This window comes from Mytilus californianus, unplaced genomic scaffold (genome assembly GCF_021869535.1).
Source record: "Mytilus californianus isolate M0D057914Y unplaced genomic scaffold, xbMytCali1.0.p SCAF_2, whole genome shotgun sequence".
NCBI classification, from domain to species: Eukaryota; Metazoa; Mollusca; class Bivalvia; order Mytilida; family Mytilidae; genus Mytilus; species Mytilus californianus.
Window position 1 is genome coordinate 9,405,390 of NW_026262668.1, and position 18,967 is coordinate 9,424,356.

General features: G+C 31.5%; 2 protein-coding genes across 3 annotated transcripts in view; one reads left to right on the plus strand and one right to left on the minus strand.

Annotated features, from left to right (window-relative positions):
- Positions 1-6,696, minus strand: part of LOC127727871 (3-hydroxyisobutyryl-CoA hydrolase, mitochondrial-like) — a 51,469-nt gene extending 44,773 nt beyond the window's left edge. For both annotated transcript variants that reach the window (XM_052235019.1, XM_052235018.1), the window contains exons 1-3: positions 6,642-6,696; positions 3,203-3,236; positions 2,487-2,523 (exon numbers count right to left, since the gene is read on the minus strand). In XM_052235019.1, coding sequence (XP_052090979.1) covers positions 2,487-2,523; positions 3,203-3,213 — 48 coding nt within the window. In that variant the 5' untranslated portion in view covers positions 3,214-3,236; positions 6,642-6,696. The remainder of the gene's footprint in view (positions 1-2,486; positions 2,524-3,202; positions 3,237-6,641) is intronic.
- A 46-nt stretch (positions 6,697-6,742) lies between these two features.
- LOC127727876 (phosphopantothenate--cysteine ligase-like) lies at positions 6,743-18,685 on the plus strand. The gene is made up of 7 exons (XM_052235026.1): positions 6,743-6,916; positions 8,998-9,086; positions 10,656-10,786; positions 14,521-14,735; positions 15,129-15,248; positions 16,517-16,582; positions 18,376-18,685. The coding sequence occupies exons 1-7, from the start codon at positions 6,743-6,745 to the stop codon at positions 18,553-18,555; spliced, it is 975 nt and encodes a 324-aa protein (XP_052090986.1). The 3' UTR covers positions 18,556-18,685.
- The last annotated feature ends 282 nt before the right edge of the window (positions 18,686-18,967 follow it).

The window sequence follows — 18,967 nt, forward strand, 5'->3', positions numbered from 1 at the left end:
GTGTATAAGTTTCATAACATTTCGTTGAGGCCAACTTAAGTTAGAGAACGGAAAAGAATTTTCAGCAATTTTTCCATTTGTAAAGGGGCGTAACTCTGAAACAGTAAAAGTGATGCCACCAAAATTCAAACTTGATCTGTATTTTGTGGTAATAAGCATTGTGTATAAGTTTCCAACATTTGGTTGAGGTAAACTTAAGTTGGAGAACAGAAACGAAAAATTCAGCAATTTTTCTATTTGTAAACGGGCATAACTCTGGAACGGTTAAAATGACACCACCAAAACTCACACTTGATCTGTATTTTGTGATAATAAGCATTGTGTATAAGTTTCATAACATTTGGTCGAGGCAAACTAAATCTAGAGAACGGAAACAAAAAATTCAGCAATTTTTAAATTTGTAAAGGGGCATAACTCTAGAACGGTTAAAGTGACGCCACCAAAATTCAAACTTGATCTGTGTTTTGTGGTAATAAGCATTGTGTATAAGTTTCATAACATTTGGTCGAGGCAAACTAAATTTAGAGAACGGAAACAAAAAATTCAGCAATTTTTGTAAAGGGGCATAAATGTAGAACGATTAAAGTGACACCACCAAAATTCAAACTTGATATGTGTTTTGTGGTAATAAGCATTGTGTATAAGTTTCATAACATTTGGTTGAGGCAAACTAAAGTAAGGGAACGGAAACCAACTTTGGGATGTATGGATCTACGGACGTACAGACGGACAAGGGTATAACTTAATGCCCCCTCCGCTATGGTGGGGGCATAAAAAAAAATTTCAAAAATGAAATCACTGTACTTACCTTCCTTTCTTTTTTTATTCAAGAAGGCAGGGAAAAGTTATTGTTTTTGGGGAGAGGGCCTTTTAAAGATATGTGAATAAACAGTGTGCACGAAAAAAGGTCATTCCACCCCAGCAAGATCATTAAACAGCTGCAAGACATTAGAGCAATCATTGACTATAGCTAACGTGAGGGTACCCAAATTGCACCTATTTTGACAGTTTTTCACCTACATTTATTTATGATCCAGACAAAAGTTTCCATTCTGGGTTATTTTGTAGATGTAAATTTATTTTCTATATAGTTCCACAAATTTAATTTTGAATCCATATTGAATCATAGAAAAATGGGATTGAACCGACCTCCAAACGATCCATGATTCTGTAATGAGGAGTACCCAAATTGCATCCATGCTTAAATTCACATCTATATCTACATATAATTAGCTATGTTGAAAGACGTGCATAATGTCAAATCATAAAAATACAAATTGTTTAGTCTCTAAAAAAAAAATGGAAAGATTTATGCTGCTTTTTTTGCTAAATAGGTGCAATTTGGGTATTGTGGTGTTAAATACTGTGTAGATTTGGCTGAGAAGCAGAAAATACCAATTTTAAAGTGAAATGCTTCTCTGGAACCACTTTAACAGGTATCGAACACATTTCTTAATGTTATCTTTAAAAGTGGATGTCATACAATTTCCTGCTGTACAGGCCACATGACAAAATAATATTTCTTCAAAGTAGTCTTGACTTTGTTTTAAAAATACATTTATAGCAATTTTGTAATTTTTACATTGTTGTGATCTAGAAACAAATTTCCCGCAATCTTTTCCACTGTTCATGATCCTTTAGGACTAAAACTTTTCACATGTAACAATATGACTAAAATCAGCTGTTCAGGATCAGGAAATTACTCTCTCTCCAGATCTAGAGAAGCAAACCTAATAGCTGATATTTCTGTCAAGTTAAATAAAATTGAGAATGGAAATGGGGAATGTGTCAATGAGACAACAACCCGACCATAGAACAGACAACAGCAGAAGGTCACCAACAGGTCTTCAATGCAGCGAGAAATTCCCGCACCCGGAGGCGTCCTTCAGCTGGCCCCTAAACAAATATATATACTAGTTCAGTGATAATGAACGCCATACTAAACTCCTAATTGTACACAAGAAACTAAAATTAAAAATAATACAAGACTAACAAAGGCTAGAGGCTCCTGACTTGGGACAGGCGCAAAAATGCGGCGGGGTTAAACATGTTTATGAGATCTCAACCCTCCCCCTATACCTCTAGCCAATGTAGAAAAGTAAACGCATAACAATACGCACATTAAAATTCAGTTCAAGAGAAGTCCGAGTCTGATGTCAGAAGATGTAACCAAAGAAAATAAACAAAATGACAATAATACATAAATAACAACAGACTACTAGCAGTTAACTGACATGCCAGCTCCAGACTTCAATTAAACTGATTGAAAGATTATGTCTTCATCATATGAATATCAGGCACAACCCTTCCCGTTAGGGGTTTAGTATCATACCATCATAACATATATGAGAAGAACATAAACCGTGTCATGCCAACAACTGGTTTTTAAATAAATGTGTTAAACCTGTTAAATTATTTGATATTTTGATTCCATGTGACATCTCTGACAAAACTATAGTTTTTCTAAATATATATATAATACATACCACATGTTTGATAACAACAGTTAGTCTTTGAACAGATCTAAAAGGTAAAATAAAAATACCAATAATTATAATAACTTGCATTTTGAATCTTTTCTGCTGGTACTTTCAGCATGTTCAGAATTTAAAACAAATGTATAAACAAGCTAATGTCTCAAATATCAAAATTTGCTTTGTGATATTGTTAAAAGTAGATTAAATTGCTAAGAATTATATAAGTGTATATTACTATAGAGCTAGAAATTATTCTTTTTTCTTTTTCTTTACAGATGCTAATTTGAGTAGAAACTGAGATAAAAAGTAATTGGTAAAAGTATGGATGTGTATAAACAGACAGATTTAGTCACATGTATGATCTTGTATACTGTGGGTATGTTTGGTTCTATTTAAGGAATGACTGTAATATTTTTACAGTCTATGAAGAAACATCAAAAATGTAGTGCACACTGAATAACCTGCGTAGCGTGTTATTTTAAAGTTATTTTTTTATGTAATTTCGAATAGACAGAATAAGTATTACAGTCATTTCTTATAATTTAATTCTAAATTCCATTTTAAACCAGAGTAAACCATGAAAAAACGTTGATGATGTCACGGTCACATGACAAAATTATGTCTATGAGCTGATAAACAAAACTAACGTCAGCCAATCATAAGACGTGTTACATCCAAAATTTAATTATTGTTCAATAAACATGATAAAAGAAAAAAGTACTCACTTTCTCAACATTTCCAGATCTTTTCTGTTTTCTTCTAAAAGGCAAAATAATACAATAAGTTCATAGATAATCTGATCATAAAAGTTCGTGTATTGTATTTTTTATTATGAGACATTTATAAGGCTGACTATTTGATTAATGAACTCATATTTAAAATCTAATACCTGAATTAAAGACTTTTGTTCTTTCTAATTAATATTTCTACAGAAATAACTTACTGATTATGTGATAATTAGAACTTCCCCATGCAGGGCCTCACATTAAATGTATATAACAATTCCACCCTAGTTTTGCTCCACAAACATATTTTGTAGTTGAGATTTGAACACATATATTTCTCTCTCAAATTCTGTGTGCATTTAAACTGGATCTGACCAGTTTGATTTATTTTGATTCACAACAAGTTGATAAAATTGGTCATGTGTAATTTACCCCCATAACTATTTGGAACATTGCTCTTGCCATTTAACATTGAATCATCAAAGAAAAAAGATTCTAACACTTTACCTGCATAAGCCTGCATGTTGATTTTAATTTGTAAAATGTATTTCAAGTTTAAAATTCAATATCTTGAGGGTGTGGTAGAATCTTAAGAGCAAGCACTGCTAACAGTGACAAAGCAGAAATAAATGTGGATAGTGTCCACATGTGGACACAGATGATGCCCCCGCTTGCATATCATATAGTTATAAAGGGACATAACTGAAGAACGGTAAAAGTGACGTTACCCAAATTTGAAGTTGATCTGAGTTTTGTGGTAATAAGCATTGTGTGTCAGTCTCATAACATTTGGTTGCGGCTAACTTAAGTAGAGAACAGAAACTAAAAATTCAGCAATTTTTCTATTTGTAAACAGCATAACTCTAGAATGGTTGTGTATAAGTTTTATAACATTTGGTTGAGACAAACTAAAGTTTGAGAAAGGAAACGAAAAATTCAGCAATTTTAATGTTTATAAAGGGACATAACTCAAGAATGGTAAAAGTGTTGCCACCAAATTTCGTACTTTATCTGTATAATGTAGCAATAAGCATTGTGTATAAGTTTCATAACATTTGGTTAAGGCAAACTAAAGTTAGAAAACGGAAACAAAAAATTTGTTCTTGATCTTAGTTTTGTGGTAATGAATATTGTGTATAGGTTTCATAATGTTTGGTAGGGGCAAACTTAAGTTACAGAATGGAAACTAAAAATTTTGCAATCTTTCGAATTATAAAGGGGCATAACTCAATAATGGTTAAAGTGACACTACCCAAATTCAACTTGATCTGAGTTTTATCAGTGGAAGTCAAAATTAAACATTGCATTGTATAAAGCATTGATTGTAGTTGATTCAACTATAATCATGGACAAAGGAAGATAACTCCAATTTTAAAAATTACTTGATATTTAGAAGAAAATAAAAATTTTGCAATTTTTCCATTTATAAAGGGGCATAACTCTAGAACGGTTAAAATGACGCCACCAAAATTCAAACTTGATCTGTGTTGTGTGGTAATAAGCATTGTGTATAAGTTTCATAACTTTTGGTTGAGGCAAACTCAAGTTAGAGAACGGAAACCAATTTTGGGACGTACGTATGTACGTACAGACGGACAAGGGTAAAACTTAATGCACCCACTGCTACTACGGGGGCATAAAAACGAAAAGAAACTTCACTAAAAGTTTACCTAAAAATAAGATGCCTGAAATCTGAAAATGAATTGTATGTACCTCTAATATCTTTCCATATCAGCATTCAAAAAGAATCTTACTGATCAATTTCATAAACCAGTCACTGTCAGAAATTCATCTTTTTTTTCATAAATGTTCTTTATAAATCAGGATTTTTATTTCAATACTGTTTTTCATGACAAGGGTTTAAAACTTAAAGTATGTTTAAGCACCATAGATCCTAAATCATCCTTTTTTGCAACAAAAGAGACCTCAAGAGTACATGTACATATTTTGAAGCAATTTTTCATGGAAAATATTTGATATAACTTGAAATTAAAACAATGACATGTTTTTAAGGTTTTAAACATTTTATATTGTTATAAAGACAATCAGATTTATACAATAAACTGCTTCGCTTAGCGCAGCTGGATATGACCGCAGAGGTCCAACCCTGAACAGTAAGGGCAAAAATGGACACAATATTCAAGCTTGATACAGGTCTGAATTTGGATTGTAATTAAATATTTGACACATTATAGGTTTCTGACACAGAATAAATGTAGTCAAAGAACTTGAAATTGGTTATATGATTTGAATTTATATTCAATTGAAGATTTCTTGCTTTTTTGCAATACACTGTGCTGTTGCGCAATACTTAGTAAATCTGTTTTCAGACTATATACAAAGAATTAGCATAATAAATTGTGACCACAAATTTTTTCTTTGGAAAATTGACCCCCCAAAAAAATATGTTTTGCCCCCCTCCTTTAAAAAAAAAAAAATTTGAAGAAATTTTCTATATGTAAAATGTGATACAACTTAAGAAAAATGAATACACTTAAACACAAGTTATTGCCTAAATATTAAAAAAATGCTTGTTTTAGACCCTTTTTGGCCCATAATTCCTGGATGGTTTGGGCAACTACCCCCAAAATGAATCCCAAACCTTCTACTTGTGGTATTGAACCTTGTGGTATAGTTTCAGAGCAATTACAATACTTATACACAAGTTATTGTCCTGAAACTAGAAAAATGCTTGTTTTGGCCCCCAAAAACAATCCCAACCTTCCTTTTGTGGTATTGAACCTTTTGGTTAAATTCTATAGAGATCCGTAATTCCGTACACTTAAACTAAAGTTATTGTCCGGAAACCAATGTCTTCGAACGACGACGACATGATAGCATTATACGACTCCAAAATTTTTTTGACGGTCGGTCGTATAAAAACCACATGATTCCTGTGATTTTTTTAATTAAACAATACCGTACATGTACATGTATTGGTGAAAAAAAATGTTACATGAAGATAGTGTTTCTTTATTTACATTGAAAATGATGGCATAAATAAAATTCCCAATAACAGGACCAACATCATCTTCATTTCTGTATTTTAGTTACTTTTCAACAGAGATTATGCTGATCTATGCTATGAATTCTTTTTTTTTTCTGCAATATACACTTTGTATGGTAAATAAGCTCAAAAGTTACTAATTTTTTTTAAATGAAAGTTTTTTTTTGCATTAAATAAAATTTGTAAAATATAAAAATAACTAATGCTATTCATTGATAGCCTTAGTAATAAGTTTCAAAATGATTTTTATAACTGTAGATTTAATTTAACAAAAATCAGTATTTAAATGGTTATTTCTACTTCTATGAATTTCGTCCTCTTTCACAGATAACACCTGTCTCATATTACAAACTATTTTCCATTTATGCAACAGTGTAAGCATGCAGTCTTTTTTAAATGATCCTGCAGTCATTATCTGTGACTTTGTATTACCTTGCTCCTGATAAGAAAATACATAAATTTTCTTGAAAGAGGAGAAATTAGTACCTGCTCCAATTCCTCATCATTTATGCGTTTAAATAAAGTAAAAATATATGTTAAAGAGCAAGTTTGTGTTGATTAAGATTGCAAAATTTACAATGGCAACAACATGGAAAGATTTTCTTGACCAGACCGAAAAGCCAGATAAATTTGACGAGAAATCAAAAGAAATAATCGAATTTGTAAATTTTCAACTGCGTTCAAAACGCCACATAGTTCTTGTCACAGTATGTTTTGATGTTAACTATAAATGACTCAAAGGTCAAAGTTTATTATACAAATACTATTATAGTACAATTTACAAATGCATTACATTGTATTTCGTTATTGCATTATAAGGCTCACACCATAGGCACTTGTTGCATGCAATGGTGAAGGCAACCTCCTTCTTTGGAAAGAAAGAGGGAAGAGGTCTTTTCCGGTGCATGTGGCTCATAAATGTCAAATGACATAATTTACAATCTAACGATTTGCCAAAAAGAACTGTAAAAGACATATAAAACAATACAGTAGTGTCCGGTAATTCCGTCTGTCCGGTAAACCCGCCCACTCCCATTTACTTTAGTAATTGTCACTTCCGTGAATATTTCGTCTGCTATTTTAATTTATATTCATAGGAACTGTACTTATCATAACTGCATGTCAAATATTAAAGAAAAATCCTTTATTACGAAAATATTTAGTAATATATACATGTATAATACAGTTCCTAAAGCTAACGATAATCTATTATTGCTTACAAAACTTGTTTCTGCCTTGAATTTTTTTTTTTTTTTTATTGTCTGGAATCCCTTTATAAGTGGCCATGGTTTATTGAGAGATCACCTTTTCCTTTCATAAATATGTGATCAATTGGCCCTCCATACATATTTACTGTCCATGGGCGGATTTACCGGACAAACACATTTCCGATAAAAACATGGATGACCCACTTGTTTTATTGATTTTGAAATTTATTTCAGATATTTTTTGGGAAATGAGATAAACTACTCAAAGTTGATTTGTCAGTGAATCGATTTAGGTTAAATTTGATACAATTTGTATATAATTAAGCAGAAATACTTATGGTCAAAGCCTTATGTGGGCAGATTTACCGGACAGCATGGTAATATTAGGATTAATTAATCTCACAATTTCGTCCATTATACATCATTTACATAGATCGCAAGAATAAATGCAACCATTAATTTCTGAATTTACAGTATTTATAAATGAAAACAAGAAGTATGGTGCAGTCAGGTGAGACTTTTCCTCCACATACAGAAGACTTTTTGTTTCACTTTGGTAAACTCATGCATAAAACCAATAATCAGATAATATTGTATGAACAAATTCATGACATACTTTAATTTCATGAAATCTTCTTTATGTATGGTTTAATTTTTATCCTTAAGATTTTGTGTGATATGTGTATCCAAAAATTAGGGAAACCCCTGTTTAGACAGTTTTTCAAATGTCCGGTGATTTCGTGCATGCCTTCTAAAGATAGCTAATTTTGAATAAAGGAAAGATCTTATACTTCAAAAATTAAATATAGTTCAGTTTGACTGCCAAGGATGCGGAGCAAAGTTTATTTATGTAATGTTGATAAAATGTTACTTAAAATGAAACCTATTTTATCTGATGATGTAACAATTTTTTATGGAAAATGGCTAAATATTGTTAATCATGAGATTTCAATTATAAATTAATGCTTGAACTTATCACTATTAATCTTTTTTGTCCCTTTGGAAGACTTTAACAATTACAAGAACGATTCTATTTGTGTTACATTGCCATTATGACGAAATCAGGTAATGCATGATATCACTAGCCGCACGTACACTGGGGACTCCACTGTACCAAAAATATGGGACAGTACAAATATTACTAGTGGCCCCCTGGATTACAAAAATGTATCATACATATTATACCTGAGTGGCAGTTTTATTACAGAAAAAGCATTGCAAAACAAAAAATAGTGAAAAATGGCAATTAAAAATCCCGGATCTTAATTAAATGACTAAAGTTATTTCTTTAAAAAAAAAAAGTCTTAATTAAGTGACTAAAGTTATTTCTTTAAAAAAAAAAACATTTCTAGACCTTCATCCAAATATGACATATCAAACCGGTTTCAGTCGTGTCTGGCAAATATCCTTGATTACCACACAAACCACCAACATGACCAACACACCACTACTCTGATCATGACCAACACACCACTACTCTGATCATGACCAACACACCACTACTCTGATCATGTTGATGGTCAGTTCTATATTTAAATAACATTTACTCAATTTATTACTAATGATTATTTTTATTTCAGAGTGGTGGAACAACTGTACCACTAGAGAGTAAAACTGTGCGTTTCCTTGACAACTTCAGTGTGGGATCCAGAGGTGCCTTATCTACAGAGTAGTACTTTATTCATTTCTTAATATGTAAAATACCATATTTCATTTTGAAGATCTTACTTTAATAGGACCCAGGCCATAGTTAATTCACTTTATTCCTGGTCTAAAAATACATACTGAGTTCCTATACATTTGTAGAAAGACAACATATCATATTCCAAGCCCCCTTTGGTTCCTTTTTGAATAAAAATACAAATGTACTAAAATATGCAATGCATTCAATAAACATTTGGCTACATGTTACCTAACAGTTTGGTCTAAAAATGTCTTCCTTGAAATGATTTGTATGTGCATATTGATAAGTCTTCAAAATCTTAGATCAGTTTACAGTATTGGCTCTCCATTTTTGTCTTTAAACCTTTGTCAATATTGTATACACCTAATATTTATCATAGTATTAAAACATTTTTGCTTAAATAAAAGAAGATGTGTGAATACACCAATGAGACAGCAACCTAACAACACAATAATCTAAAAGTCATTTAGTAGTCAACGTGCAGTCTACAACAGAAGACTAGTCAATATGTCAAGCTCTAAATTGATGTGAGTCAATTAAAAGGTAGGAAATGAATTATACAGAAACAAGAAAAGATCTGCTTTGACACCTAATTCCCAAAAATTACTAAAAAACATTAAGACAAGAAAAAGGTAAACCACAAACAAGGTTCCTGACTTGGGAAAATAACATGATTATATGGCTGGGTTAATGTCAAGATGCTTTGGGTGTGACAAAGCAAAAAAAACTCAGCAGCTTGCTGCCAAAGGAACATTTATGGCTTCTACACACAAAACTTGTTTACTGTGTAGAACGTCAATGGTCCATTGTAATGTCACAATATAGTCAGGCACTGACGAAGTCAAAAGATGGCACCAAAAGGACGATATTGGCGGAATTGAAGTAAACTGGGTTCAATGTGTTTTTGAATACTTAAAATGAATGTAGTATTTTGAGAACCTTCCCAACTGAAAAGTCTTGGGATTGATTAAATTAGAGAAGATTGATGTATAAAAGTAACAGATATACACTTAAAACTGAAATTTTATCATTAATTGTAAAACAAAATAAATGGCTCGATTGATTGCTACTTAAAGTCCAACAGCAAATATTTCATACCATTCAGCACAATAAACATTTCAATAAGATGTTAATACAGTATATTTCCTACTTTTTACAATATCAACACACAGTCTGCAGGAAAGCATATCAACTTATCCACTTACATGACTTATATTATTCTGTCTATGATCTACCCAGTCCCTGCTCTTGCTCCTAAATGTAGCTTGCTTGACGACCCATGACCCACTGCACTCAAGGCAAGACCCCTAAGAAGAGACCATTTAATTAAGGCAGTTGTAAAATGAAATGAATTCATTAAAACTACTTTGCCATCAACTTGAAGATTTGAAATTAATCTTCCTTAATTACTCTTTCCTTTGTTGTGCAATAAAAAATATATAAAATTAAATATGATTAATAACAGATGTTAGTTTATGTTCTAGGAAGAGATATGATTCTGAATTTGTAGACACTGTATATAAGCTTTGCATGAGCTGCAAATTATAATTGCAGGTATTTCTTAAAGAGAGGTTATGCTGTGATATTCCTTACAAGAAACAGAGGGTTACGTCCATTTTTGAGACATGTACCAAAAACAAATATTTTAGACTTGTTAACAATAACAGACAGCAAAGATGTAAAAGGTAAGAGCTTTTAGGGGGATAAGTTTAAATGGAGAAGTTGAAAGTCAAATTTTCTTCAAATCCATTAAACTTTCAAAGGAAAAGGTATGACAAGACCACATTTTTTACACCTTGAATTTAAAAATCAAAAAGTATGGTATATCTATGAAATAATATTCTTCATTAAAAAAAATCTCTTTTGTTATCAGTAATTGCAATTTTAAACTCCCTAAAATAAAAATTTGGTAGCATAAAGTTCTTGCTTTGTCTTCCCCTGTTGACATAAAAGAAATGGAGAGATAACTTTTAATTTTTGGGTCAATAGGTTAAGTTCAAGGTTACTTTAACTAAAAAAACAGATTTTTTTATCTAGATGATAACTTGGATGTTTGTTGTTTTGAAATGAAACTAATATAAATGAAAGACATCCGAAAGGAGAAAACCCTATTAATTTTGAGGTCAAAGGTCAAATTTACAGCTGCTTAACATAGACCAAAACTATGACTACTGTGGATTCATTATTATTCGTTGGATACCAATTTTCGTGGATTTCGTGGGTACAGGTGAACCACGAACTTAAATGTTCAACGAACTGCAAATTTTCTATAGGGCTGTATGCAGACTTTGGCAAAACCACGAAATCAAATATCCACGAAAATGCAGGTTTTCATCAATCCACGAAAATTGGTACCCACGAAAATAAATGAATCCACAGTATTAGTAGTAAGAAATTCTTTAAATCTTTTTTTCTAGATCTATTCATAAGAGGTTTGGTTCATACTACCTGTAATTTCACTGAATTAATTTTTTATACGACCGCAATCGTATATTGGTATGACGTTGTCGTCGTCGTCGTCCGAAGACACATTGGTTTCCCACTATAACTTTAGTTTAAGTGAATGGATCTCTATGAAATTTTACCATAAGGTTGAATACCACAAAAGGAAGGTTGGGATTGATTTTGGGGGTTATGGTACCAACAGTTAAGGAATTAGGGGCCAAAAATAAGCATTTTCTAGTTTCCAGACAATAACTTGTGGAACGGTGTATGGATCTCTCTCAAATTATACCACAAGTTTCCATACCACAAACGAATGGTTAGGATTTGCTTTGGGGGGTTATGGCTCAAACCGTTAAGGAATAAGGGGCAAAAAAGGGGGAAAAACAAGGTTGTCCTGGTTAATGGACAAATACTTTAGTATGAAACATAATTTAAAGCAGTGTATAAGGGAGATAAATCAAATACATTATTTGAATTACTTCCGTTACACTGCTTTTAAATTATATATAAAGTAATGGTTAATGAACAATTGAGACAATTTAAAACAGTGTAAGGGAGGTAATCCAAATACAACGTTTTGATTACTTCCCTTACACTGCTTTTAAATTATGTTTAAAGAAATGCATATTTATAAAGGAAGACCAGTAAAAATATCTGCAAATGTTGCATCTTTATTTTTTTAGAAAAAAATCCGTATGAAAGATTTGACACCATATTTTAAATTCTATTATAAAATAGATTAAGTTAGCACTATGGTAAATTTAAATGGGTAATTATGGTTGCAAACTCCATTGGAAATTTGAATTGAGATTATGACCATATCTTGAGGGAAAGAATTTTTTTGGGGAAAAAGGGGGGGGGGGGGGTAAAAAGAAATTGTGGGGGGTCAATTTTTTCTATTTCAGATTTCAGAAAATTAAAAAGAATTATTCTTCAAATATTATTTTTTTTTCAAATTTCAAATTTCAAGAAGTAATCTTTAATTGCACAGTATGGCACATTACATTTGTAAAATCTTTGACCACATTTATTTATTTGTTATGCCGAATCTGACCGTGTATTTAGATTTTAAATTTTGGGTCCAGTTTTCAAATTGGTCTACATTAAGGTCCAAAGGGTCCAAAATTAAACTTAGTTAACAAAAATTGAATATATGGGGTTCTTTGATATGCTGAATCTAAACATGTATTTAGAATTTTGATTTTGTGCCCAGTTTTCAAGTTAGCCCAAATTGGGGTCCAAAATTAAACTTTGTTTGATTTCAACAAAAATTGAATATATGGGGTTCTTTGATATGCTGAATCTAACCATGTATTTAGATTTTTTATTTGTGGGCCCCGCTCTTAATTTGGTTGATATTGAGGTCAAAAGGGTCCAAAATTAAACTTTGTTTGATTTCATCAAAAATTGAATTATTGGGGTTCTTTGATATGCCAAATCTAACCGTGTATTTAGATTTTTAATTTTGGGTCCCGTTTTTTAAATTGGTCTACACTAAGGTCCAAAGGGTCCAAAATTAAACTTAGGTTGATTTTAACAAACTAATTGAATTCTTGGGGTTCTTTGATATGCTGAATCTAAATATGTGTTTAAATTTTTTATTATGGGCCCAGTTTTCAAGTTGGTCCAAGTTGGGGTCCAAAATTAAACTTTGTTTGCTTTCAACAAAAACTGAATATATGGGGTTCTTTGATATGCTGAATCTAACCATGTATTTTGATTTTTGGGCCCCGTTTCAAATTTGTCCACATTGAGGTCAAAAGGGTCCAAAATTAAACTTTGTTTGATTTCATCAAAAATTGAATTCTTTGGATTCTTTGATATGCTGAATCTAACCATGTATTTAGATTTTGGATATTGGACCATTATAGGTAAATTAAAAAAAATTAAGTTCTAAGACCACAGTCATTCTGTGTCAGAAACCTACTCTGTGTCAAATATTTAATCACAATCCAAATTCAGAGCTGTATCAAGCTTGAATGTTGTGTCCATACTTGCCCCAACTGTTCAGGGTTTGACCTCTGCGGTCGTATCAAGCTGCACCCAGCGGATCATTTTATTATTAAGATGCAATGCCACATCTTCTAGTTGCATGCAAAATGCATAAAAGTTCAAGAGATTCTCATTTTACAACTTCTTAAATGTTAAAAGGACAAATATTCAAAACCATAGAACTTGACATTTAATATAGATGGGACATTATAAGTGAAGCATAAGATTCTCTTGTCCTTATAATCTAACATGGAGATTTTGAGAAGTTGTAAGGTATGCACGTTTGAATTGTTTTATTTGCCTACAATTTGAGAGACGACACAAAAGAATAAAATTGACCACAATATAAAAATAAGGAGATGTGGTGTGATTGCCAATGAGACAACTATCCACCCAAGTTCAAATGAAGTGGATGTAAGCAATTATAGGCAAGCGTACAGCCTTCAGCAATGGGGAAAACCCCATACCGTATAGTTGGCTATAAAAGGCCTCAACATGAAAAATATGAAACTATTCAATTGAGAAAACTAATGTATAATTTATAACAAAACAATTTACGAAAAACAAGTATGACAGACATGAACCAATGACAACCACTGAACTACAGGCTCCTGAATTGGGACAGGCACTTATTAAAAGAATGTATGTTTAATTAAAAGATGGACTATTTTGTATATCTTGATGATCTAACAATTCCTGACAATTCAGCTGACAAAATCATATACCAAATTTTCTTATTTTGATATTTATTGTAAAGGAAAATTAAAAGTAGCAGTAATGAAAGCTTTGATAAATTCAAAGTACTTAAATAACCATAGAGGTTATCCAATTACTAGCAATCAATAGTTCTATCCTTTTTTGACAAAAATTTAATTACAGGTATGATATATTTTACATTCATACTATAGAGTAAATGGGAAAACCAGATAATATATTTCATAATTTTTATACATCTACATGTGCTTGTTTTTATACTTAACAGTCAAACCAGAATATGAACAAAAAATTCAACAAATTTTGCAGACTTATCAGGAAATAAAAAATGAGAATTTATTACTGACAGTAGAATTTCAGACATTAAGTGACTATCTACAGTTACTAAAAACTTGTTCTATTGCTCTACAACCAGCAGGGAACCAGGCTGTGTTATATTTAGCTGCTGCTGTGTCAGACTTCTACATCCCAAAAGATTTAATGGTAACTTATACAACAATATCCAGTAAATTATGTTTTGAGTTTCTCTGATCGAACATCTAATGCACGTAACGAAGGATTTTAAACTCTTTTCTGTTTTTATTGAGATAAAAAAAATGAAAACAACACTTTATAAATTTCATGCGTCCGAAGCACTTTCATGGATTTACCTTCATCAGGAATGCTCTAAGCCAAATATTTGAAAGCCAAGGATTTATAAGATAATTATTCTAAACTGTATTCTTAAATGTATAAGATTGTACTTTAAGCTTGTTTTTTTAAATTCTTTAATGAACCAGGCCATGGTCACAGTAGTTTAAAAAACTTCATTTACATTTTAATGGCATAATTAGATTAACATACAATGGCCATTCTGATGACATGTTATTGTTTCAGCCAGAACATAAAATTCAGTCATCTGGTGGTCCATTGAAGTTATCACTACAACTGGTTCCTAAAATGTTAGAACCATTAGTCAAGGAGTGGGTACCAGATGCTTTTGTTGTTAGCTTCAAGGTAAATTTACTATGTACCGGTATATGTATAAATCATGACTTTATACTGTTACCATTATATACTGGAAGTTATAAATCCGTACACATATCTAGGAAGTACATTTACCTCAGAATACAGGAAATATTTTTTTCTGAATCATTTTATGAAGTTATTTATTCAGGGTAAACAGAGTTAAATAAGATAAAAAGTACCCAATTGAAGACAAAATGAGTTAAACATTGAGAAGTGCAAAAGAATTGGATACACTTGAAAGGATTTGACATTAATGTAAATTGATTCTGAAACAATGTCTTCATATTCATTTTTTTTTCTGAATATTTTGTATTATGTAAAGCATAACATGATTATGATGTACTCGTAATAAAGGTACAGTATTTGCAATAATTAATATAATAAAGAAGATCTGTATGATTTCCAATGAGACAACTATCCACCAGAGATCAAATGACATGGATATAAGCAATTATAGGTCACTTATGGACAATATAGTCGGCAATAAAAGGCCCCAACATGAAAAATGTGAAACAATTCAAACAAGACCAACAGCCTAATTTATAACAATACAATTTACAAAAGCAAATATGACAGACATTAACCAACTAACCCCTAACCTAGGAAACGGTCATGTAAATGCAAAACATAAGAAACTTTAAAAACCAGCTGAAAATGGCTTGACTCAATAGATTGGTACGAAGCCCCCAAAAACACAAATAACACAAAAACAATAGACACAATGCACAGATACAAGAAATATTTCGGTAGATGGACAGAAAGTCACAAATTTGATAGGACAAAAAGTCATTTATAATTTGTTTATAATTGTCTGAACATGCAAGAGAAAGATCTTGAAATAATTTTATTAAATATATACATACAGTTTGGGAAATCGCTGTTACTGAAAGCTAGATCAAGGTGGTTTATCCCTGTCTCATGTTAATATATTTGTCTCTTGTCAGTATAGATTTGTCGTTGTTTTTATTTTGTTATATCTAAATGTTTGTTTCCATTGAGGAATCTATTAGTAAAGTCAGACCTTTGGTTGTCACTATTGAGTTACAGCTTGCCAAGACTAGGGATGATTAGGACTTGATATATGTAGTGTGTAAATGTTTGTTTCCATTGTTGAATACCATATTTTGATTTTATGATATTTATACAACATATATATTAGAATGTTTCAAGTCCCTAGGATGTTCCAGTCGTTACTGTTCTACCATGTATTCACAAAAGAAAAGATTTTAATTGCCTATTTTTGTATTTCTTTTCAGCTTGAAACAGACAAAGATTTATTGATATCCAAAGCATTACAGGCCATAGACAAATATCAACACCAGGTAAAAGGCAAATTGAAAAACAAGAATATAAAGTAGATTCTTTGACCCAAAATCACATGAAACTTTAAATAAAAGAGAAAACTATAGAAATTAGTACTAAACTAAAGATAAAAAAAAATCTGACTCAATTTTGCAATATGACACATAGAACATTTACCAGAAAGTGATACAATTTATGACTTAAATTCCAGATAATATTTTATCCTGTTTTGCAAACACCTTGTTCAGTCTGTCCATTACCTCCAGAGTCCATTCTTTTGTCCATCCATTACTTCCTCAGCCCATTCTTTTGTCAGTCCATCCATTTGTCTGTTTGTTCAATGAATATTTCTGTCACACTTTTCATATTTTATTCTCGATATCACTGCTGGTAGACTGTTTGTTCCCTAGGGTATCATCAACTCAGTAGTCGGTGCTTTTGTACTGGCATGGTATTTAACAAATTTTTCTTGAATTCCCTGTTGATAAATGAAGAAATTACTTAGAAACTATGGTTCCATCTCCCTCAGGCAAAATTGTCCTCAGCCAATAAATTGCTATTCTTTTAGTATAATAGAAAAACTAAGGATATTGGGTATCCATCTGGGACATAAGATCCGTACATGCACAGCAAAAAACACACAAAAAGCCAAGAAACAGTGATTTGATAGGTTCCTCTTGGTCCGATAGCTCCTTACGTTTTTACATATTTATGCATTCCTGGGTTGGAAATGTTTTGATTTGAGTATTCCTGATGAAGGTAAATCTAGAAAAGTGCTTTAGGCACCCAAAACTTATAAGGTATTGGTTTCATTTATTAGCACTGGGTCAATGCCACTGCTGTTTGACTGTTAGTCCCAGAGGGTATCATCAGTTCAGAAGTCTGTGTTTCAGTACTGACATGATTTATACCACTGCTGTTTGACTGTTAGTCCCAGAGGGTAACATCAGTTCAGTAGTCTGTGTTTCAGTACTGACATGATTTATACCACTGCTGTTTGACTGTTAGTCCCAGAGGGTAACATCAGTTCAGTAGTCTGTGTTTCAGTACTGACACGATTTATAACATAAATTTCGGCATTGATAAATTAAGGTTGCAACTCACAGGCAAATTTGAGCAGAGCCGACTTCGGCTACTTTTTTAGGCCCCTTTTGTTCATATAACTCCTAATGTTGCTACATATCCCTGGCTTTCTAATGTTTGAGTTTGAGAATTCTTGATGAAGGAAAATAGAGAAACAAACCAAACTTTGGATGAACAAAATTTATAAGGAATTATTTTCATATAAAGTTTAATGCCATTTTCTATTCATTCATGTAACTTCCTAAAAGTTTTGTTTTATTGTTGGAATATAAGGAGAATGCCAAACTCCGGAAAGTAGTGATAAACTTCATTACATACTGTTTAGATCTTACCCTACTTGACAGTTTTGGAAGTAATCTGACAGCATACATTTTTCTTGTGAAGTGTAGTCAGAAGTGATTTTTGCTTGTTGATGTTAAACAATTACACATTCGCTGCTTACCAATAAGACCTTTTTTTATTGAAAAAGAATATTTGAATAGAGATAAATTTATTCTATTGTTATTGCCAATTTTTGTTTTACTGATGAAAAAGAGCATTTTTATAACCACATCTTAATCCATAGGGTAACATTCAGCAAGAGTAGTTCTATTATGCCATAAAACATACAACTTAAAATTTTTCACATTAAATACTTACTTTTAAAATGTAAAAAAATTAAGAACTAGATAAGTCATTTATGTTATGTTGTTATTTACTTTAGGACATAGATCATTATTTATACTTCCAGATAGTCATTGCAAATTTATTAGAAACAAGAAAGAAAGAAATTTTTGTTGTTACCAAGGAAACACAGGATCGTGTATCATTATCAGATGCAGACATTAAAAATGGCAAAGAAATTGAAGAACTCATTATTGACTGTCTTGTTGATCGTCATTGTCAGTTTTGTTCTGTAGAAAATTTATAATGTTCAAGTATTTAGGTCAACTTAATAGACATTTGTATCCAGACATTTTTAAACTGATGAAAGAAGATGTATAAACAGATTGTGTTAGAATAGAAACAAAACATATAAATAAATAAATGTATAAAGCTCATTTTCATGGTTCAACTACTGCTAAAAAAAAATTATTTTTTCCTCATGTGAATTTCTCACTTATTATGAGTATTTTGTATATGGGTTCCTTGCAAGGTCTATATGTCCATCAGACAGGGTTCACCTGACCTCGACCTTATTTCATGTATCAGAATTTATTTGAGAACAGACCTAATCAAGTAACTTTAACCTTGATCACTAATACATGAAATGCTTCATCTTAGCTTTACCTCATTTTCATAGTTCATTGGTCAATGTTTTTTTATGTCTTGCATTTTGGTCT